The 25,268-nt window shown below is 35.2% G+C and overlaps 1 protein-coding gene across 1 annotated transcript in view; it reads right to left on the reverse strand.

Moving 5' to 3' along the window:
- Positions 1–2,936: 2,936 nt before the first annotated feature.
- Positions 2,937–25,268, reverse strand: part of LOC132274072 (probable RNA-dependent RNA polymerase 1) — a 30,982-nt gene continuing 8,650 nt past the window's right edge. Inside the window, exons 2-5 of the mRNA XM_059775231.1 lie at positions 19,968–20,492; positions 10,720–12,557; positions 6,114–6,264; positions 2,937–4,029 (exon numbers count right to left, since the gene is read on the reverse strand). Coding sequence (XP_059631214.1) covers positions 3,199–4,029; positions 6,114–6,264; positions 10,720–12,557; positions 19,968–20,474 — 3,327 coding nt within the window. The 5' untranslated portion in view covers positions 20,475–20,492 and the 3' untranslated portion in view covers positions 2,937–3,198. The remainder of the gene's footprint in view (positions 4,030–6,113; positions 6,265–10,719; positions 12,558–19,967; positions 20,493–25,268) is intronic.

Below are 25,268 nucleotides of genomic sequence, written 5' to 3' on the forward strand. Positions count from 1 at the left end.
GTAGGGGCAGATAAAAAAGTATTATGTTGGCATGATAAAAAAAAAAAAAATCCAAATACTGACAAAGATTGGGCTTTTCTTTTCCCATTCTTTATTTTTTGGCTTCTCACTTCTCAGGGCTATGACGTTGCAGTGAACGAGATGTCTTATTCTCGGAACATTCGATATGGTGAGAATGAATGGACTCGTAGTTACTCTCACACAGATATTAAGGTAGTTGATGCTCTTGGAGCGATGGCTCGAAAAATTGTAAAAGGAGAACAGGTTTTGCCCGTTAATTCGAATCAATTTGCTACCGGACAGATCATGGAGGATGATCCATGTGATGAACCAATGGAAAAGGCAACCGCTGATGATATTAATGTGCATCCATATGATTATTTGGTGGGTGAGGTGACCCAATTCTGAGCTGAAGTTTAAGAAATTTGTCAAGATCAGTGGACGATGATGGATATGATGCGAGCTCTTATTATCCACAACAGGCTTAATCTCGATGCTCCACCACCTCCATTCTAGATATCCTACTTAGGTGATATTGTTCTTTGTTTTTGTTTTCTTAGTAGTTGTTATTTTTCCCAGTGGGGACACTGTTCAATTCAAGTTTGGGGGCATAGAGTCTAGCCTAGTTTAAATTTTTTATTTTTATTTTTATTTATTTTTAAATTAATTCAATTTTTTTCTTTTGCATATTGATTTTAATTTATGTATTTGAGAATTGTCGAGGGGATTAAGACACTTAAGTAATTTTAAAATTATCTTCTGAGATAGTTCTGAATTCCTACTATTTGTGTTTTACCTTATGTAGGTTCCATTATCTAGTATGATAAGAGTTCTAGTATTTGTCAGTCCTTGATGGATTTCACATGCACAATTTACACTAGAATTTTATTTATGGGTATTTGTATTTTTAGTTGAGTTCTGATGACTATTGATGGATATGAATTAGTAAACTTTGAAGGTTATTACTATGCCTTGAAAATAAAAAATAAAAAAAAATCTTAACCCTTACATGGAGTAATTGAGCCTCATGTCTCATAAACATAGAGTGTACGAATGAAGAAGTGGGGGTAAAGATGAAAAAAAAGGAAAAGAAGAAATTGAAATAAATTGATTTAGTTCGTCTAGGTTTGTAGCCTAGTTGACTTGAGCAATTAAGTCCTTAGCGGTGTCTTTACACCTAATACCCTAAGACTGTCTGGTCTAAGATTTATCGCTTGAAAGTTTGTTACCTAAGTCTTCTAGAAAGCTTAATAGACCGGACATTGTATGACCAATTAATAAAATAGCAATGAAAAAAAAAAAATTTGCCATAGGAAATAACTTGAGAAGGGATCTGAGGAGTTGAAGTTATAGAGGTTGGACTCAATTAAAAAGACATTACTACATATGTGATTTGCTAGTTCACAATTTCACAAAATTGGGGATTGATTTTGCTATTATTCTTATTATAAAAGTGGGTAGGAAACATTGGGTTGAGGGATGAAAATAAGGACTAAGGAGTATTGTCAATAAATAAATTTCAAAGTACTTTTGTGTAGTCTTCCCCTTGATCATTGTGATGATATGAGAATAATTTAATTGTTAAAGGATTGAATTGTTTTGAAAAAAAAAAAAAAAAAAAAAAGAGACAAATTTTGGATGTTTGTGGGTATCATCTTTGGAAACCCTCATGAGACTTTACTCGTCCATTAGGGGTAACCTAGGGGTTTAAAAGGCTTGTTGCATATGTTAAATGTAATCGTATCTCCCACGAAAGTAGAGTTAGGAGTAGTTTATGTGTCTTTAATTTTATTGCTAAGGGACTAGCAATATGTAAGTTTGCGTGTGTTAGGCGCTGAATGTTATACATTTTAGCCCCTTAACTTATATGTTTTTATTTTCTTAACAATAGTTTTATTTGTGATTTTACATTGTTTTAGTGTTTTTCTTTATTTCAGGGTGTCAATTATAATATTAGTCAAAACCAGTGATTTTAGGCTTTAAAAGATGATATCTAAGAGGTTAGAAGACGACGTCCATTGGACCCAAAAATGCTGAAGATACGAGTCTAATAAGACCTAGAAAAGAGTCCAAGAGAAGCCACAAGCTGATAAGAATGGAAACAAGAAGAAAAGGAAGAATCCTTCTCCAAAATTGGTAACTTCCCACTTTGGTATTCTGTTTGTATTTCTTTCCTCAAGTATCAAAACAGATCAAATCTCAAATGGGTTGAAAGGAAATTCAAAGATCTATAATTTTGTATTTCACGAATATTTCGTGAAACAACTATTTACTTTGTCAAAACTGGGTTGGAAGTCTGCACGAATTTTGGAGTCATTGATTGGCAAAATTTACATATATATCTTCTATTTGGAAAAGGAAACTTTGGGGCTATTCTTCTCTTATTTAAAGAGAGTTCTCTATACCATTATGATATCATACAGAGGAGCTTGAGGCTCAGATCAGAGGAGAAGAATACAAAAGAAACAAGGATCGATCTATTGCGGCAAATATGTCTTTCTTAACCATGAAGAAGTCCATTCCAGCCATGAGTGGCTAAAGCCTTTGCTAGGGCTGTGATATAGCCCTAGCTTAGTGTCACTGGTTTGATTGTATTTCATTTATTGGAGAACAATATTTTTCATGATTGTGTAATCTAGAGGTGAAGTAATTAATGTTGGAGTTACCATTATCCTTTTTGTAGTGACGAATCTGAGTTTTAATTCAGTTACAAAAGTATTTTCTATCTTGTCTTAAATATTTAATTCTTATGATTGAACACAACTCATTTACATTTTGTAGTTGTCAATTAGATGGCTATGCAATTGTTTTTCACTGAACATAATATTAGGGATTTGATGGATTATGCTTAGAAAAGATAGACCATGCTACACCCTAGAGTAGAGTAGTTAGATAGGTGGTTTATACAATTTACATAAACCATCTACCAGTAACTCTTTAAAAAATGACAGCTTTGAGACGTTGAAACCGACCATTACAATTTACAAACAGCAGAGTTTCAGGTTCAGGAAGATCAAATAACCACAAATACAGTGCATATAAACATGTAATACTCCAGACAAATATACACCAGAGATAACAAGCAAACGAAGAATAGATAAATACACGAACATGCTAAGGTGGTTGAGGAAAACCATACAATTATTTTCACATGCTTTAAATTCTAAATCATGGAACTACTGATGTGATCTGAATTTCTCAACCCAAATTCAAACCGTAACTGAATTGTTGTCCAAGTGAATGCATATTAAGAGTCCTTCGACCATTTGATTTATCCTTCTTGATGCGGATGAGCTTGTCGTAAACACACCATGGAAAACTAAGGAAATGATCCCGATCCATACCCTCATTATAGCAGCCCCAATAAGTATGATGATACGTCACAAAGTACCAAGCTGATGCTTTCGCATATTCATCATCATCGGACTCTCTTTCTTTCTTGTTGAACCAAGTTCTGGCTTCATTTCTCAAGGACCTCACAGCCAACCCAACTGCTTCCGCATCCTTTCTCCTGTCAAATGATTTTGACATCTTCAAGATACTACCACTGAGTATTTCAGCCTCAGTTTTAATGCCATAATAATCCATTAGATTCACCAACTTGTAATCATACTCACTTTTGTAATTGAAAGCATCACTAATGTAATCCTCAAAACCATCTATTTCCATGTCAGGATCATATGACTGCCTTGCCACATCCCTGGTGAAGGACTTAATAGAGCATTTGTCTGGCGCGATGTCTTTCACCTCTCGAAAAAGCTTTCCAATCACACGTTGTGATTCATAAGTGGTCTTGTCAGCAGGCTTTTCCATGAAATCTGGATATTCTTTGGCACGTAGATGAGATGGTATCTCAGCTGGCACACCAGTCTTTGGGAAGTCGACCGCAATAGAAAATAGCTTTGCAAGCTCTATACAAGGCTTGCTCATTGCTTTGCTACGCTCTCTATCTGCAAAGACTGTATGAGCATTGGCAATGATTCCTAAGCTGTCATTGAGGATGTAGTTGGTGAAATACTCCTGGACTTCCTGTAATGCAGAAATAATATATGAGAGAGACTCAGAGAGAGAGGGAGGGAGAGAGAGAGAGAGAGAAGTCAACTGCAATTTTCTGGGAGAAAATATGGAACATTGGAGAGATTAATTGACATCACTAACATAATTTTGTATCAACCAGTATGCAAAAAATTTATATAAGTAAAGATACTCATGTTGATGACTATCTAAGGCAAAAGTAAACCAAGAGATCTAAAGGAGAATTTTTTTTTTTTTTTGGTCGAGTGGTATTTCATGTTTTCTTTAAATTTGCATGATGCTGATTAAGTATAATTTATGCTTAACTATGCTTTATTGAGTTGAGGATATCTTGGGAGATTCATATTTTATGGGCATGAACCGTAGGAGGAGAGCAAATATTCTCTTTCAATCTTTTCTTATTTCTTTAATAGTAGGCTAAGTTTTTGGAGTGAAAAGTTTTAATAGGGAAAGTGTGTCACACTGAGTTTCATCGGGCTATGGTTCCTTCCGCTGGCTCTTTATTGTTCTTTTGCGGACTTTTGCCTCTTCTTTATCCCATTCGAGCCAATACATTTCTTATGTACCCTTAGATTGATTACTGGAATTTTGAAAGATGTGTTGGTAAGATTTTTTTTTTTTTTTTCTTTTTTTTTTTGCAGCAAAAAGTTTTGGCTACTGGGTAAAAGAGTTACTGGTACGTACAAAGAGATTAGAATCATGAGTTGAGAGATCAAAAGGAAAGACTAGCGGTGAACAGAACTTAAAATGTTCGGTTACCTAAGATTATAGAATAACAAGTATTTGGGGAACCACTCCTAGAAATCCTTACATATTGCACCTAGCGTTTGAGTTACATTATATAATAGATGCTACATTTTTCAAGAGTTCTAATAGACGCTACAGAAAACACTATATTGGTTTCTATAAAATTGAAAGGATTCATGGCTGCTTACAGGTTGTTAAGCTTTCCAATTTCCATAATCTAAAACCACCAATAATCAGTGGAGCAGCATTGGTACCTATCATTTTAACCAAAAAAAAAAAAAAGCATTGGTACCTATCATACCTATATATTACAAGCCTTTGAGAAGTAGAGTACAACTCAAATCCTGTAATCTATACCAATAGAAAGTGGACAGGTCTTGCTAATTTGATTAATAAGTTTTAACGAACTTTGAAATTTTAACTAAGTCACCAATAATTTAAACATCAAATTAAAATGATAACTAAAAAATTATTAAATCACTCAATCAATCATGTGAAAATCATACGGCCAATCAAGCTTATATTTAAGGTAAAAACACTATAAAGTAGACCAATATGGACACGGAGTTTTACGTTGAAACCTCAATGGAGAAAAACTCTCAATGGAGAAAAACTATGGGATCTAGTCCGGACACATCAAATCAACTATTAGAAATAAATTTACAATAGATTAACAATTCACAAACCCCAAGTTACCTCTTGACACTTACTAAGCTACCAAACCCTGTGCTAGAGTACTCGGGCACAAAGTCATTCTGGGGGAGGTGACAGTTTCCAAGTGGGAGATTGGTAATTTTTGCACTTGTTATGCTGCCCTAGTGCAATTATTCATTATGAACTCCCTATATCCAATACTGTTTTGATCAGCATAGTGAAATTCCTGCATCCGTTGGACATACCCCTAATATTTGGATGAATCAAGTAAAATTTGTGTGTACTTGTGTGTGTTTGATCTCTTTTTAATTTAATTTTACAACAAATTAAACTAACTAAAAATAAACTACAATTATATTGAACTTGTTTCCGTCTACAAAATTTGCCAATCTAGTCCTATGGACCTAACAGAAGCAAGTTGGAATAGACTATCCACAATTTCATACAACATTTCAGCTTTTCAGTATGCATGTTTTATACACACACATACATAATATTACATCAACATGAGAATTTTGAAGGTTTTATGCTAATTCTTGATTACACTTAGACGAAGCATTTAATTAATGTGTAGTTTGTGTAGAGATATACATTAATCCACAGGACAAACGTGTGATGGGAAAGAAATGACTAGCTCCAAAACTGCTTCAAAATATAATTAAGAGAAATAGTAATACCTCAATTGTAACGTCATGATCTAACTCTATAATTGGTGCTGGGGTATAATCCATGGGTTCGATTTGCTGAGGTGGAATCATATCACAATCCCAACAGACAAAGTAAATGTCTCCGTCCAAATCACTCCCAGAGCATTCATTTGGATGAGGCCTGTTATCAAATTGAACTAATGTTGGTAAATATTCAACAAAAAAGAAAGATATAAATAATATCTACTATAACCATTGGGGAAGTAAGAAGAAATCAAATCAAAGTAACCGCTAGTCAATAAAAACTTCACAAAATAATTACAATTAATTTTAAATGTCCCAATTACAAACATTGAAAATATCTTATTTAAGCCTCTTAGATTAAATACTAAAAGATATTTCAATAAACAAATAAAACTATAGAGCCCATTCATCATTCACGTAAACAAACCATGCACTAATGAGAATCAAATGATGCTGAAATTTTAGTTAAACCCAAACGGACAAAAGGGTAGACAAACGATCCTCAAATTAATCTCAATGAAAGAAGGAAGCATAAATTCATAAGAGTTTGTGCATGCATCAAGAAACAAAGTGATAAACAGTTTCCATTATAGCCTTTGGGTACTTCGTAGTTTCATGCTATTTTTGTTGCAAGTACTTTGTTTCTCTTCAATCCTCATTCAAATTCTGCCTTGTTGGTGATGGTAGCAACACCATCAAAATTATGCCTCGATCAAATTTTTGATCTATCGAGGAATGTCCAGTAGGCTTCAACCGAACGCTCGATCAATCGAACTTGTCGGATATGAATTTTTTATAACTCTCAAAATACAATTTAACAACCTAAAACCTATAGAACTCATATATTGGCTATAAATATGGGGTTTTTGTGACATTTCACAATTTTTTATTTTTCGGTATTTTTCAAATTTATTTATTTTATGCCTCGTTTTGGGTGTCACGCCGTTTAGCATGCCACGTGGGTTCCGAGAGTCGTTTAGGGCATTTCTTTGAGTTTAAAACTCTTAAAAATGTATTTTGAGTTATTTTGACATTTTTTGAGTTTTCGGGCTGGGAGGTCCCGTGTGGGTCCCACGCCCAGATTTTTCATACTTGGGATTATTTTTACATTTCATATATCATTATTTAGAGCATATTTTATTTACCCAATTGTAGCATGTGTAGTATGTATATATGTATATAAGGGCCTATTAGTCATTTGGTAGGTCAAAGTGGACCCCACCTTGACTTAAAGTGTAACTAAGAGGACTTAAGGCCTCATTTCTTCTGAAAATTCCTCCTGCACCAGCCGAACTTCCCTTTCTCTCTTTAAAATCTCAAGTGTGAAGCTTTGATTTCATCATCTTCCCATTGGAATTGGCCTTTGCCATTGAAGGCAAAGTTAACAAGCTCGATGAGAGCTTCATTTTGATATATCGGAGCTGATTTCCATTTGGTGGGCATTGGATTTTTTGAAATTTGGGGCTTTTCTCTTCTTCTTGAGGTAGGTGTCTCTAAGCCTACATCATTTGGTTTGTGTGAGTTAATTCTATTGCATTTGTGTTATAGCATGTGTAATTTGTGATTATATAGCATGAATGCCATGAAATGTTAATGTTGTAATTGTGGTTGATGATAGACATGCTTTATGTGCCTATGAAGTGTTAGATTGCATGCTTATGTGGATTATGTGATGGTTACCTTGTTACATGATTTTCATGTTTAAAATGCCATGATTCACAAGTTGATTGTATGAGAATTGTTTGTGTTAAATTACTTCCAAAGCATACAAATATGGTTGTGGTTTGATGCATGAATTTCATGTTGGCATGATATAAAAATCCTAGAACATTCATGCATTGGCATGGTGGGAGAAAAGGGGAAAAGTTGTTTTATTTGAAAAGAGGCTTTCATTTTTAAATTGGGGTTTTTCATAGGAAAGTTTGCGAAAACCGGACGGTAAGGAGTCGCTTTGTGTCCGTAAGGTTAATGGAACCTAGAGGGAACATAGGGAGATTGCCCTACGAGTGGTTGAGTTAACTAGGCCCCAAATGACACTAAGGAGTTGCCTTGGGTTAGGGATAGTTAGCCAATCGTTATCTCATGGCGTCGGAGAGTCGCCTTGGGCCGGGTTACATTAACGGTTTGACGGTTGTTGCGTTAGCAAAGATTATTGGAAAATGAGGAGTGACATTGACATTACATTGGCCTTGCATTGCATGTTATTGATTATGCTCGGATTTGCATGATGATGCTTGTTTGATCTATCTCCCCCAAAGTAAGCATGATCCCTCTTCTATACCCCATTCTTTGCGTGTAATTCACGAGATCATTAAGAAGTGCATTTTAGGCACCACATACTGAGCTATTGTGCTCACCCTTTATTATCATTTTTTAGGTCACGGCAAGGACGTAATTGACGAAGGACCCTCACAAGTGTAGTTAGGGTCAATGAAAGTAATTTTTGTAGACTTTTGTAATCAATACTTAGTCCTAGTTATTCTTTTGTAAAGCTTTGTATTTGAGGCGTTGAGAGCCTAAACTTGTAATCTTATTCTTTTAGGAACCATCTTGATGTAAATTAAATCATGTAATGACATTTAAAAGTAAGCTTTAGCTATGTTGTTGCCTTCTAATGACTTGGATGTAAAATAATTCATACAATGATTATATAGATGCATTGATAACAATCGTGGTTGTATTCAAGTAAATTTATGTTTTCGGGATATATTTGTATCATGTTTTAGGTTGCGAATGGACTAACGAGGGTGCCGGGGGGTTAGATCACCAAAAGTAGGCCTTAAAGGCCTTCTCAGCTCATACCGATCAACGTGTGGTATCCTATACGTCGACCGGTATCTCGGCAAAACCATATTTCATGTGTAGAGCCAAATCGGTCGACGTCTAGACCCAAACGTCAACCGATTTACTAGAATCGGTCGATGTGTGACTTGCACACATCGACCAAAAGGCATGAACTGGTTGACGTGCAACTTGCACACGTTGACCTAAAGGCATGAACCGGTCGACCGATTTCGGTTGCTTCCCCAATTGTTGTTCTTTTCCCATTTTGTCCAGTCCCAACCTATTTCACGATATGAAGGTGTACTATAAAGGCGAGGAATGCGTACTAATTATACTTGAACCTTATAAATGACCGTATGGCCCTTAGATGACCTCGGGTTCAGTTAAGGACCCGGATAATGATTTGGACCCCTGGGTTTGGGTTGATACAGTTATATTCCGTCTAGTAGAGGTTGAACATCTCTACTAAACTACGGAGACTATGTCGTTTCTGGCAAACAATACACAATGTTAATAAAGAGCCCTATGAGAACCAGTGCCTTTGAAACTGTTCTCGACTAGTCGTCGATTTCAATACCTTCAAAATCACCTATTGTTGATCTCCTTCAAAGCTTAGCCTCCCTAAATTCCAAATTATTCATAATCACCAACAACCTTGGCATAGGTCACTGCAATCACCTCATGATGATCGCTTTTCACAGTGGTTAGACAACTTTTTCCTACCACTAAATGCCTGCGAAGAATGTCATAATGTCCTATTCTAATTTCTGTAGATGATCTTTAGAGATGATGCTTAAAGATCAACAATCAAATTAAAGACCATACATAGAGCTGTCACTCACGTGCAAAAGTGCGTATAAAATCAAAATAAACAAACGAAATTCTAAGAAAATTTTATGCATTTTTTTCTTTCTTTCTAAAAACCTTACAATCAATTCTTTTTTCAAAAATTTTATGCCTCACTAGAATAAAAACAATAGCTGACTTTTTATGCGAAAGAGCCCCTTTTTTCCAGTTAGATAAGTACCCTGAAAGTATTAGAAAACATTTCTCAGAGATCAAGCAGAAGTTGGGATGTGAAACTGATAGTAATCAGTCCTATTATCAGTTTTATGGTTTTTAAAACAATTTAAGGCAGTATGAAGTTAGACCAATGCATGCACAAACTTCCACAAGTCAAAATCTGGCTGTTTTGATTCCTACAAATCCAGTGGCCTGGACAAGTGCACGTCCTTGTCAATGGTGCCCCTGGAGGCTTTTTCACTGCCTCAAGTGGATAGAGGATAAGATAATCTTCTTGCCCCTTTCTTTTTGTTATGGTAATGGAGGTATTGAGCGAGATGACATGCAGAACAACCGGAAGGGACCATATTTCAGGTTTCTCGTACAAAGCTTTGGAATTAATTTTTCTGGAGCTGAGGAAGATCGGTTTGGAAATGATCTCTACGAGTATGAGACAATTTTTTTTTTTTCTATTAATTCATGTTAAGGAAGACCGAAGTCAGACAATAATGACAACCCGATAAAAATATTAGCTACCCAATATGAGGATTCAAATATGGAAAAGGAACTAATTAAAGGATTCAAAATAGGAAAAGGAACTAATAAAATTTTGTCAACATAAAATAAAATGTAAATAAAAAACAATTATAAAATTCTTATATTCAGCTAAGGATTTAACATATATAAACTATGTAGATAGCTCTTTATCAATCTACACTAGTAGACAACAACATAAAATTTCTCATCAAAACAGAATTTTAGCAGAGTAATGAAACAATATCCATGATTCAAAATTTCAGGAGAGAGAGATTATGAAATGTTTTACCTGATTCCTTTTTGCGGAAAAACAATGCAATCCACCATATGGTTCAAAGCTGGTACATTTACAGCCTTTAAGACACGAACATCACCCGGGTGCAAGCATGGATTTTTAGCAACCACCACCTTCCCCTCAACAACCACCTTTCCCTCAGAATCATTCTTATTGAACTGCCTTCGTCCAGATCCAGAAAATTGCACAAAAACCTGCCCATATTCTAGGGTTCTGGTTTCATCTAGACAGCCCATCATTGATCTTCCATTTGGAACAAATATCCTTGTTTTAGTCCGCAGTTCCAGCAATTTTGTTGCCCGAAATACTTGCAGCATCATTGAGAGAAATGGTTCGGAATCAGGATTATAACCACACATAAGCATTTCCTTTAGAACTTTAGTATTCTCTCCTGGAGACATCAACACCAATGCTTCATGTGCCTTCAATGGATCTGTTAGGATAGTATCCAGTTGATCTACGGCTTCTCTTTGCTTCTTTTCAAAAACACGATCATTAACCCCAAGGGTAGACAAAAGAGTGATCAGTTGGCGATTCAGAAAACAAGGTTGATATTTGCTCCATGCCAAAACATCTAACTTTGTGTTGTCTGAATTATACTTTGACATGCTTTCTCTTAAGGACAATTTCATTGACGATTTGGGATCAACAGCCACAACACCCTTATACCCACCATACCGGATCTGGAATGCAGATGGAGTATTTTTAAGGCCACATTTAATAGCAACTCTCTGAGCAAAGTCGGAAGAAATTTTCCCTATTCCATCAGAGAAAACGTATTTTAAAAGCTTCACATCAGGAATAATTTCAATTTCATGCAAACCAACCGTCAAAGTTTCAGTGGAAGAACCGAAAGATTGACCAAGTCTGGCAGCATATTTTGCCACATTTCTGATCCGGCGAAAATCACCCATCCATTCTCTTATTTTAGCAGCAGTAAGACCAGGTCTTGAAGCAAACATCCACATTGAGTTTTCCCTCAACTGACTAGACGAAAAGGCAAGAAAATCGAACTTCTTATTGCCAATGACGATGCCATTTCTAAGAACTGACAGTACCCTTTTATATATGGCAGTTCTGCTTTCACCATTGGCTAAAGTTACACGGGGGGATAAATCTGTGGAATGCATTTTTTCCAGCTCCTCATCAATGAAAGAAACCCGAAGAAAATTATCAATATCTTCAGAATAATTGCGTATCACGCGATTAGACATATTAATCTCTGGACCACAGAAATACACTTTACATGGGGTTATTTGAACCCTGCGTACATATACCAACCCAGCATCCAAAGTAATAGCAGGTGGTCTAGGAAGTTGCCCAGACTTGGTGAAGTATTTTCCATATTGCTCATTGAGCCACCTTACAGGTTCATAGCAACATTCCTTTAAATTATACAGCTTCTCCAGGGCATGTTCTATGCATTGAATGTCTATTATATGTGGATCAACCAACCGGAAGAACTTGATATCAACTGATGGCCCCGGAAGGCATCCGTGCTGAACCAGGGAACATACCTTAAACAATATTTTAAATGGCAACTCAAGCTCTTGGGGAGGACCAATGATGGGGACAAGATCCAAATTGCGAGAAAAAGAAAAACAACTCTCTAAGATGAAGAGGCTTTCATTTTCTTTATAATAAGCAAAATTTTCCCTGAAGTCTGGAAGTTGAACTCTGTACGGAAGCTCCAAACAAAAACTGGAAGATTGCCCGATAGAGGATGATGGAGTAAAATCAGTTGCCCTGAACCATTGGTCATCAGGAATTTCCTTAAAAAAGCTGATAACAGAGTCTTCAGCTTTCTCATAAATCCGAGGAGCACCAAGCAACTAGAAGAAGAAAAAAACAGAACACATATTGAACCAATTGTACCACTTAGACAACAACAACCATAACATGAACTACAGAAAGCGATAGAAAGCATACAAGATGTCCAAATTTCTAATTCAATGAAACGAATTATATCAAAATTTGAGTCAGTACGCATAGTTAAAATGATATCTGACTATTTCATATACACATTAAAAACATTTTGAATGTCAACTTTTGTTAATAAGTAATGAGTGGATTTAACCAAGTCTTTATTTCAAAAAGTCTCTTCATACACGTGGAAGGATAAAATAAGTTGATCCATAGAAAATAACAAACAAATTAAGCAGATAAAGTCCATGTATAATAGCTGTTGTCTAGGGTAATGGTTCAAATCTGGTGAAGGGTTGTACAAGACCAAAAAAAAATGAGAAAAAGAAAAGGATTCAGAATTTTATTGGGTTTAGAATGACACAGAAGTTTTAAATAACAAATACAAAGAACATAAGATTGGTGTAATGAACAGTTAACCTAGTATTCCCAAAATTCATAAAGAAATCATGATAGATCCACCTTCAAGACACGAATATACACCCGTCTAAAATTAAAAGAGGATACGTAGGATGGGAAAAGTTTAGAAATGATAACATTAATTATGAGAGAAAGAAAAGAAATAAAAGGATAATGATAACCATTACTCTTGTTTGGAAAATATTAAGGAAGGAAAGGAAAAGAAACCACTGTATCAAATTTAGCGCTATACCCTTTTGCATTTATCTAACAAATTCTTGTCCGGATCGTCTCTTTAGTTTTGACTGATGTAGATCTGTGAAACGTATAAGCGGGGAACAAACGGTTGGACACGAGCTTGTTGTGGTTGCTTAAATTCTCAAAATTGTGAAGTTCTTTGGTACACCACTTCATATATCCTTTATAACACATATAATATATATATAACCTTATCGTATAGACCCTGATCAAACGGCAATCAAAGCAAAATGGTTTGAACAATTTGCAACTTCAGTTCATGTGTGTGTACAGATAAATGCATAAATATATAACACAAGATAAAGAAAAAAAAACATTCTGGACTCCCTGGAAGAGGATGAGCAAGGTTGATTTGTTCCCTTTTTAGCACAGCAACCTTTCAAACTCACATAAAGAAGACTAGTTCAGAAAAAATAGAAAGGGAAAAACAAAAAGAGAATTCTAGGACTCAAGAATTTTCTTCTTCATAGTTTTAAGGGTAGAATTGTAATGTTACTCATTTTTTTATTTTTCTATTTTTGGGGATTCTTTGACTTTCTGGATTATTTAAATCATTGTCTCGTTTTGCGTGCCGGATATCATGGAATGTGCTGGGTGGGTCCCGAGAGTTGATTGGGGCATTTCTTTGAATTCAGAACTCTTAAAAATGTATCGTTAGTCATTTCGGCATTTATCAGTTTTTCAGGCCGAGATATCTCAGACGGGACCCTCAACCAGTACATCCTCTAAATAGTCCCTCCTCTAAATATCTCAAATAATAATTGCAATAAAGTCCCTAAGACAAAATATCTAGAAAAGTTAATTACAAAAAGTACCCCAAAAAGTGAAAATGTTTCCGAAAAAACTATGCATTCATACTCCTACATAAATGAAAGAACAAGCTAGCATGCTTTCCTACAAAAGTGAAACTACGCATTTTATGGAAATAAAATAAGGTGAATGCATGCGATGTCGGAAATCGAATCCGAACTCAAAACCCTATCTCGGGTCTCCAAAACCCTAAGATTACACGAAAAAGAATTAAACAATTAAATAAAATAAATAAAATAAAATAATAAAAAAGAATGACGAAAAAATCGGAAAAGGAAAAAGAAGACTCGATCTTCACATATGAAATTTCTATATTGTAATGGCATTGAAGGACTTGCATAATTCATGCATTACCATTGGGAAGGAAAAATGGAAGATGTGTTTTGAAATGAAATGAAATTGATTTTGGGAAAATGTTTTGAAATGGTTTGCGAAAACCCGGGCGCCTAGAAGTTGCCTAGTGGTCCGTAGCAATAATGTGATCTAGAGAACACTAGGGAGAGACCCTAGTGAGATTAAGCTACCTAGGCCCGAAACGATGCCTTGGAAATGCCGTGTAGTCGGGGATAGCTAGCCAATCCTTCTTTCTTGGCGCTATAGAGCTGCTATGGGTCTGGTTGCATTGACGGTTTGGAACGGTGAAACGAAATTTTTTTGGAAATGGGTAGCGACATTGGCATGTCATTGTATTACATTGGTATGCATTGTATACATATGGTTGGATGTCTTGTATTGTAGTTGTTATTGTTATTGTTGTTGTTGTTGTGTTTTCCCCTATGGCATGTTCCGTATATCTTTATTTTATACTTTGCGTGGATACACTGGAGTCATGCCAATGCCGGATGACCGATTGCAGGATGTGGTTCATTTCGTGGTCTTGTAAGAGTCTGTTTTAGAAACTGGTTTGTCGAGGAGCGATTCCCATTTCGGATAGCTACAGGAGTGTGTTATGGGTGATTGACTCTCGAAGAGTTGATTGTATGGCTCGGTTGATGAGCGGGGCGCACGGTTGTCGAGAAAGTCTCGAAGTGGTGTGTAGTAGTCAGTTTTAGCAATGTAGTGCAAGATTACACAATAAAACAAGTAGTATGGGGTCATTAAAGTGTTTGGTCGTTCGTAGATGAAGTAATAGATGATAGGTACTGCGTTACCAAATGGATTGTGTTTTAGAATTTGAAAGGTATGGACTGGAGTTGTATGTCTGGAGTATCAGGAGGTGGTACTTGTTATTTGAGGATCCGAAGAGATAAACTGTTGATTAGAATGTTTGGGATGAGGGAGACCTTATAGGTTTAGTTGGTAACTCCATTTGACTTTTGTTGAGGCCAAGAGGAACGGTGAAGAGGAGAGGTAATGATGTTGAACCTAAGGCATGAAGTTTTCTTGTTTAGGCATGTAGATTGTCTTAGGAAGAGTGGTTCAGGTAACCAGTTAAGCGTTAGTGATTGATTGCATCGTTGATGATTTTAAAAGGTAGAGATGGAATGGGTGATCAAATGTCATCGTATAGCATATAGGTTATCATTTGGGAGTGATGGATTCTAGATGGAATATGATGCGGTGTCCGAAGGGCTGTGGTTGTTTTTAGTGTTGGTATGCAGTGAGCGTTGATACTCTTGTCTGATGGTCGTATTATGGGATATTCCCTAGTACTCGATGAATGGATAGTATGGATCTGACTTGTTTTGGTTAGTATGAGTATCACGGTGTAGCTTATGCGAGGTTCCAGGTGTATAACGGTCTGTTGGTGGCGAGATCGCCTAGATTCGAGTTCATACTTTTGTACGGGTATCTGGTTGGTTCTCCTCCTTATGTGTAAGGAGTTCATTTCATCTCAGGTGAGATTGGGTGTCCATAGTTAGACGATTGGTGAGTAGCGTGTGACAAGGTGTCGGGTGCATTCGGGTACGAGTTGTCAGTTGCTGGTGAGTGCGGGGTTCATTACCCTTCCATTTGTTCTGAACCTAACAAGGATGATGTTGTTTTCCATTTTAAAGTTGTGTTTGTCCGTGGATGGGCGAACCCGTGTGTGGTTTGTTGTGCTGTTAGAGGTCTTTGGTAAGGGTTTGGTTGGTTTGGTCGACTCACTCCCATGGAGGGAGGTGGGGTCTTTAGTTTTAGTAATGCTTATTTTGAAAGTGGTTTTGACCGATGGTGTGTGATGCACGAGTTACCAAATAGCGATTGTGTGTTTCCAGTGTCTGGTACTAGCGATGATGGTTAGGGGATGTGTTATGAACTGTAAGTTTGAAGATGATTAGGTGATGCGATGTGAGTCATGTACTTGGATGTCTTTATAAATGTTTGATTGAAGTATTGTCTTGAGGATATGTGTTAGTGTTGTTGAGTGCTAAGCACCTAAAGATGTGAATGTGGGATTCCGTAGAGGAATAAGGGGATGATTGATTTTGGTTTTAAGATTTCAGGCATGAGATAGTCGTATTGTGTGTTTTGACGAGACGTGAATTGAATCGAATGATGTTAGGGAGTTGTTTTCATGGTATGGGTGTTATGAAGAGATCGGAAAGCCTTTATGCGGGTCGATGATTGTGGTATTTGGTTTCATATTACTTTTAGTTTGTTATGGTTATGTGATTGAGGTATGATTGGGATCTTTAGAGCAGGTGTATGATTGTATGGTTGTTTAGATTACGTAGAGCGATAGATTGATAGTGGATCTCATGGTTGTCTTGTGTACTGTGTGAGATTGTGTTTGAGGTTTGGACCTGAGGACATGAATAACGTTTGTGTTGAGACCAGATCGATGATGAGAATGGCCTGGCCAACCATTTCTCCTGAATTAGTCTCTCTTTAGCACGATGTCTGGTCAAAGGTTAATGATTGTTTCAATTTGTCAAGGACAATGAGAGCATACATGGTATTGTGCGTTGTATCGATGTGACAGTGTAGATTTAGATGGTTTGTCTTTAGTGACGAAGTGTATAGGTTGGACAACTGTCTAATAAAGGTTTGTGGTGCGACCATTTGATTATTAAGGATCTTGTTTTGAGGATTTGTGTTCTAGGTATAAGATAGTATGCTTTATTGATTAAGGATCATGTTTATGTATTCGTTGGGAGAATTGTTGTTTAGTCATTTTGAGGTTGTTAAGGATAAGGATTGCTGAAAGTGCGGTTGGTAGTCGGTTGTACGGATATGTGATGGTGTAACTGCGTGTTGAGTAGCATTAGTAAGGTTGTCGGAAATGTGTTTACTTGGAGTGGGACTTAGTAATTGACGGACGAGATTCCTTGTCTGGGGTTTTCTGTATCTTATAAAGGATGAGTCGAGATTGGATGTTGTCATGTTCAGTGGTCTTGTAATCGTTCTTCTTTCGATTTTCGAAGCCTTGCGTAGCAATGTAGAGTAGACCGATGTCCATTTTGAGTCAGGTATTGAAACCAGCTGGTTTTGTGTTAAAATGTCGTGAGTGATGAGTACCCTTATAGGGCAGTAAGCGTTATGTTTTAGTGGTAGTGGTGTGTGGTTGCTTATCGACATCCGGTGTCAAAGGCAATAAGGTTGATGAACTCTCTGTTTTACGGTTTTGTGAGGTGTTTCTCGGGAAAGTATGTGGCTATAGGCGCCTTTTTTTATTTTTATTTTTTAAGGAGGGTAGATTTCGAGAATGAAATCTCTTTAAGGAGGGTAGATTGTAATGTTATTCATTTTTTATTTTCCAATTTTTGGGGATTTTTTAATTTTTTGGATTATTTTAATTATTGTGTCGTTTTGCGTGCCGAACAACTTGGGGTATGCCGGGTGGGTCCCGAGAGTTGATTGGGGCATTTCTTTGAGTTCAGGACTCTTAGAAATGCATTGTTGGCCATTTCGCCATTTTTTAATTTTTCGGGCAGGGAGGTCACAAGCGGGACCCGCAACTGGTATTGTAGCGCATATGTATTATTTTTTGGGTCCATTGTAATTCATGCATTATTATTTTATACTTAATTACTTGGCGTTGTGTTTAAATGTGGTTGTAATGTGATTAGTGTGTGTGTGTATATATATATATATATATATATATATATATATATATATATATTAATGTTAAAGATTGATAATTTAATAAGCTGTGGGACCCGCAGATGATATAAGTCATTACAAATAACTTCATAGTCATTACTTGACTATCATTCTTCTCCACTCAGTCATGTTGTCTCTCTCATCCTCTGTTCTCTATTTTCTTTTCTTTTTTGCCACATTTAAGCTTAAATCTAGGGTTTGTCCTTGAGATTTTTACTTTGCCACTGAAGGCAAAGTAGACGAGTGGGACGAGGGCTTCGCATTGATAGGAGCAAAGTAATATTTAGGCCACCTTGCAATTTTTGAAAATTTGGGGTTTCCTTGATTTGTTCTTCATTTATGAGGTAGGGGTTCTCTAAGTCATACTCTTTTTGATTTTGGTGAATTTTCTCTATTTACTAAAAACATGCTAAATTGTATAGTTGTTTTATGACTATTATATTTGTGTAGGTATAGCAAGCATGAAGAGGTGTTCTATGTGCTGAATATGTCAAATTACAAGTTTAATTGAGTTGTGGTGATGATACAGGAGCTTGATTAAGTTATCATTATATGCCTTCTTATTAAAATGCAATGATTTATAAATATGAGAATGTGATGTTGTATAGAAATTCATGTTTTAAGCATGCTTGAATGATGTTGATGATATGTATGAAATTTCTATATTGTTATGGCATTGAAGGACTTGCATAATTCATACATTACCATTGGGAAGGAAAAAGGGAAGATGTGTTTTCAAATGAAATGAAATTGGTTTTGGGGAAATATTTTGAAATGGTTTGCGAAAACCCGGGCGCTTAGGAGTTGCCTAGTGGTCCATGGCGTTAATGTGATCTAGAGGGAACTAGAGAGATACCCTAGCGTGGTTGAGCTACCTAGGCCCGGAACAATACCTTGGAGTTGCCATGTGGTCGGGGATAGCTAGGATCGTTATTAGACCAATTATGCTATATAGAACAGAGTGTTAGAATTTAAAAAAGAAACAAGAACGATGACTTCATGTAGCTGAAATGAGAGTACTAAGATGGATGATTGGAGTGAGTAGAAGGTATAGAGTCACTAATAAAGTGTAAGAGAAAAATTAGGAGTGATGACCATCAACAAGAAAAGAGAGAGAATAGACTTAGATGATTTGGACACAAACAATGAAGACCTATAAATGCGCCAATGTGACAAAGAATACTAGTTTATGTAGAAGGTAAGAAACGAAGGGGGCGACCAAAAATACCATGGGATGGAATTTTTAAAAATTACTTTAAAAGGCTAAACATAGTAGGTGAAATGGCATGTAATAGAAAAGAATGGAGACAAATAATTCATGTAGCTCATTTATATGGTATTAAGGTAGGGATAGTGATGACGACTTCCTCAAAATCAAGGAGCAAACCTGTCATAACTATTTACAATTTTGTGGCCTTGTCATAACTATTTACAATTCACACTTATCTAAATAATAATAACAATAACTTTATAGGATCCATATAATTGTTGTTATTGAATCAATTAAGCCTCATAACAACACCATAAAGCATTGTATCAATTAACGAAAATGGCATTCAATAATTAGATATGGAAGACTATAAAACTTGAAATTTGGCCATTCTCATAATAGTTAAGATATAATTATCTACAATGCATCTTAATATGTTTGTTAATAGGAAAGTCATTAAAGATTTTACATATATTAAAACCACATAACAAAGGCGCAAATTATTGAATCTTGTATTAGACATGAAAATGCTTAAAGAATTTATTTTTCTAACAAGCAAGGCTAGAAAGAGAAAATTAGGGCATGTCAGCAATGATAGAAATTTAATTGTGCAAACCTGAACGAGGAGAAACTTTGGTTGACCACGTAGACGATTTAGCTCAATCTGCCAAATGTTTTCATAGGATAGCTCAAGCTTGAAGTCAACAGATCGATAAGATAGGAAGAAGTACATCTTCCTCAATCCAAACCCAAATTTCACTGAAACATTTGCACTTTTCCAGAGCACTGAAAACTTATCCCTTGATATTTGACATCCAAAATGCAAGGTTATAGATTCCATGTTATTTACATAGGTCCTTGGTCTCGGAATGATATCAGTTTTTATATCCCAAGCCTTTAAAACAGAAGATCCATATCGTAGGCGTTGTTTAGCCAAGGAGATGATACTCTCAGCATCTTTATCGGTTGTGAATTGGACTTTAGCACCCCTTTTTCCTTTTTTACACTGCCAAACCTCTATAGCATCTATCGTTCCATTACCCGTATAGCACTCTAAAAAATGCTTAATTTCTTCAGCAGGCTCAAGATGAGGGAATCCATGCACGTTAATTGTCTTACCCATCCAGTCTCAGTTTTTTATCTGCAGTTCCATTATCAGATATTCTGTCAGCAATTGAAGATACATAAAGCTCCACTCTAATTATGAGTTAGTGATATTATAAAAGGGAATATAAACAAAATATTATGAGAAATCTAAAAATATAGTTTTCCAGAATTATTCACTACCTTCTTCAAAAATCAGTTACTCAGGTTGAACAAATATCTGAAGCCAGAAGCTTTCAATTATGAAGAGAACACTAAGGTTCAAACTTAAAAGTATGGGAGCTTTCAGGAGTCTTGAACAATAAAATAATAAGAATATTTGCAGTAGATTGTTGCGGCAGTAACTATACCGAACTTTTTGATCATATTGTGGTAGGAACAAATACAATTTAGGCACATCAACATCCCCATATGCATTTATAGTTTCTTGAATAATAAACCATGAACATTGCTGTGATAGGGTAATGTAGTAGTGGCTGTACTAAAATTTCTGATCATATTGGAGATGGAAAGTATACAATTAATGCATGTCAACATCCCCATTTCTAGTTATAGATTTTTTTTTTTTTTTTTTTTTTCAATGATCCAAAAGAACTGAGTGGATCGTCTGCGGTACAATACGCAGAGGAACATGGCTCTAGAAAGAAACAACAATATAGGAAAGTTCATTACAGTGTTTGAGTTGATAATTGAGTCCTTTCAGAGGATCAAGATGCAGAGAAGATCCATTAACAAACACCAATATAGAAAAACATGATTGGGAGCCAAGAAGCATGGTTACAGACATGGTAAATGGATACAACATGAGACAGACACATTCACACGGCAAACCTTAAAAAAGTAGACGCAGACGCGGCTAGTATATGGAAGTAAAATAAATATTTTTATAACCAACTTATATTATAGTGACCGATTAGTACTTGTTGGAGTTGCGGAAGTTCATGGATACATAAAGCCAATGAAAGCCAACAAAATAAACACACAAGCACAAGGTACATATGGTTCAGCTAAAACCGACCTATGTCCATGGATGAAAATAGATTCCACTATGATTAATAGAGATATTACAACAATATAGTACCAACACCACATGTCTTTTCACCATGTACCATTCCACAAGCCTATCTCATCGCTACCAGTGTCACCGGTGTTTTTCCTACTCTACCAACCCACATAATACCTCTACCCATCAACTCCCTCATGAGACTACATCTCTCTCAATCTCATAAGTCTGAACTCATAACTTATGTATTTATTTAAAGAGTTTCAAACCCAATTCCTTGTAGGACAAGAATTACAATTTCTTACAGCCCAAGATTTGCTTAATTACAAATTTCCTAACAAAATACAACCTTTAAAATAGAAACCTAATTAGAATAGGAATTTGAGACACAATTTTCAGCAATACTCCATGATTGTAATATGAAATTTATAGCTCAAAAATAATAAAATTATAATAAACTCTTTCACATAGAAAAAGACATAATAAGGACACTATATGTATTCAATATTTATACATTTATGTAGATATATATGTATACATTTCAATTTGATAACTTCTCCATGTCCTACTTGTATGTCCACTCTTTGACCTTCATATTTGTTTCCATAATATGATCAAACTTTATATTAAGTTAAGGTTCATTGATTAATGTTTGTTATCATGTATCTAAGAAGTGTCGGTCATGTGTCCAAAATTAAGAAGTTTATTTTTCAATTTTGGACACTTTCAAGATGTATCAAACACATGTTCGGGAGTGTCAAAGAAGTGTTGGTGTCCAACACAAACACGGCTCCTTCTTAGAAGTGTCCGTGCTACTTAGATTGGGTGCCTCAATTAATTCACTGCCATGAGATCCACTTATTCACTCGCTGTGACTCATTTGTGAAAGCAATAAAAGACATTAAGCTTTTAACGTTGAGGCATCTACTATGAGCCAGAGGCATTAAAAGTGAAGACATTGTGCATGAGTTCCAATGTATGACCTACCATGTGGTACATCGCTTTTATCATCTGAACATCAGGTATCCAAGCCGTGAGAACATGTCTCTGTCGGAAAATTATTAATATTTATGGGAAAATTCTATATGATAGATAAAAATAGAATAAATGAATGAGATTTATATCTAACTCTCTATATTTCCTCCACTGATTTTAAAATTTTACCGTTTTAAGCCATCTAGAAAAGCAGAATTAGCTTTTTAGAGTTAATGGATATCTACACGAATCTCTTTTAAATAAAAATAAAAAAAACCTTTAATGATTAAGGATTAAAATTCTTTCTTTCTTATTAAGATTAATGAAATTTTTATTACTCTTAAACCCCATGCAATGATTATTGAATGATTTATTCTTTATCTACATCATATTTCCAATTTGATCTCTGAAATCTATCAACTTGACTTCTCTGATCCTTATATCTAGAGTGCTTTAGTGCAAACTAGGGGGAGGAGGACTCAAACACGGGCACACTAGCTCAGGGAGATGGGCACTCTACCAACTAGGTCACTGGGTAATGCTGAGAGTGCTTTAGTATTGGTTAAATTTGTAATTAGACAATCCTAATCCCTACTAATTTGAGGTTTAGGAAAGAGTATTGGATACGTCAATTTGAATATGCTCAATATCCTTATTGCCAGACTACAAACAAATATTTAACAAATTCCTTTTAAATAGTAGAGAGTAATTAACTCATTGTTATCAAATGGAGACCTAACATGTTACTTAACAGATTACACAAACCATTACTTAGTGTAAACTAAACTAAGACATTGTTTCCACCAAGTGGAAGCCTTCAAATTCATAGCCATATTCCATTAGTTGGTAGTCCAAACTTTAAAAGTTGCAACAAGCAATGGCCTTCCCTTTTCAATCTTTACGCTTTCCTCATAAAATTAATACTTTGACAATGTCTTAAGGAATATAAAGTGAAATTTTAATGTGAATGTCATTATCAATTCAAAACACTACCAAAATATACTTGTAATAAAATACAGTAGAAGCAATATATATTATTTTACTTCTTTGAACTAATTAAACATAAAGTTATTCTTTCTCTTTTTCATTTTTATTTTCTTTTGATGTATTTGATGTTTATGCTCTGTTCGGTAGGAAAGAAAAAAAATTGGATGGAAGGAAGAGAAAAAGGGATGAATGAGACACCCCTAGGGAAGAAATTATGTATTTCATTATTTTTATTCAGTTGGATAAAAGAGAAGAGAATAAATTCATAATTTACTATGTTCGTTTAGAGAAAAGGAAAGAGAAAGTTCTAATTGTTTTTACCATTATATCCAATAATATTTATAATATTGTAATATTTAGAAGATAGTACTGTAATTTAAAACTTATATAATTTAGGATAGTATTTAATTTAAAACTTCTATAATAGTTCACTTGTCTTCCCTCCTTCCTTCCGCTCATTTTTGGGCGGATGAAAATTTGTAAAGGAGGAAGGATGGGTCATCCTTCATATTCCCATTTTTTTCCTTGTATCATCTATCGAACAAAGGAAGTTTATTCATTCCTTTATATTTTCTCTCCACACATCTTCCTTCATTCCTATCGAACACAATATAACAATCTAACTCCTAACATTAGCATTATATATCAAGTGTATAAAAGAAATTTAATTGTTACAAAAGATAATTTGTTCACATACTCTTCTAGGCTAACGACGTCCTAAAACTCACTATTTTGCAGCAAAATCTATGATTATTAGTGTGACAGAATCTAGTAGTTTCATAGAATAAGATTTGAAAAAGTGAAAACATCTTGATATCCTACAAGAAACTGAGCAAAAAATGGTTGCATATGCTTAAAGCTTGCCAGATCTATTACACAAAATTGGCTTTTGAATGTTAAGGCTTCTATTGATATGTCTGATAGCATTTGTTTTTCCTAACTTCCTAGAATAATATCTCAAAGGAACAGTAAGAGACACAACCAGGATGTAAATGTGACAAATCATGGCTAGTAAAAGCTAGAATTTTTTATGGCATGTGAAAATAAAGAACACGCTAACATTTGAAAATCAGAAGTCAGACGAGGTTGCAACCATTGTAACCAATCAATCTAGTTGATCAACTATTCATAGTTTGGAAGTTAGAAGGAATAATTGCATTAAAAATTTTCATTCACGATGTTAAAAGAAATGGGTAATGTAATACCCCTAATTTTTAGAGAATTCATTTTATTTAATTTAGTTGTTTTAATTAGATTACATGGCTTTTATTTCATTTAATTGTTAATTGTGTGATTATTTAATTGTTTATTTAATTTAATTGGTATGTTTGTTTGATTATTTAGTTAATATTTTAATTGTTTATTTAATTTAATTACTTGTGTGTTGAGTGTATTAAATTGTTTTTAATTAATTGTTAGGTTTATTTCATTGTTTTATTTAAATTACATTAGGTTGGATCAAATAACTAAGTAGTGGGCCAAAGGTTTAGCCTTGGACTATGGAGAAGAAGGCCTAGATAAGCTAAATAGGCTAAAGTGTTGTCAGGGGCTTATTTGTTATTACTTATATAATGTTAAGGCTTATGTGTAATTTCTGAAGCTTCTTATTATAAATAGAATGTGGTAGAAGGATGAAAGTATTCTTCATATCCCAAAGTTTACCAATAACCTCATTTCTGTCAATTACATTACAAAAGGCTTGAATTGTAATGTAACCTTTTTTCCATCTCACTGTGTGTTTCAGGACTTGGATATGGGGAAAATGATTGGAAGTGGACGTGAGGACAATAGCTTATATTTGCTAAACGCGAGGCCAACTTGTTATTATATTGCAAATCAATCTAGAGT

Source organism: Cornus florida, unplaced genomic scaffold, assembly GCF_030987335.1.
Source record: "Cornus florida cultivar Cherokee Brave unplaced genomic scaffold, ASM3098733v1 CherokeeBrave_3.0.0_Hap2_Chr09, whole genome shotgun sequence".
Lineage (NCBI taxonomy): Eukaryota > Viridiplantae > Streptophyta > Magnoliopsida > Cornales > Cornaceae > Cornus > Cornus florida.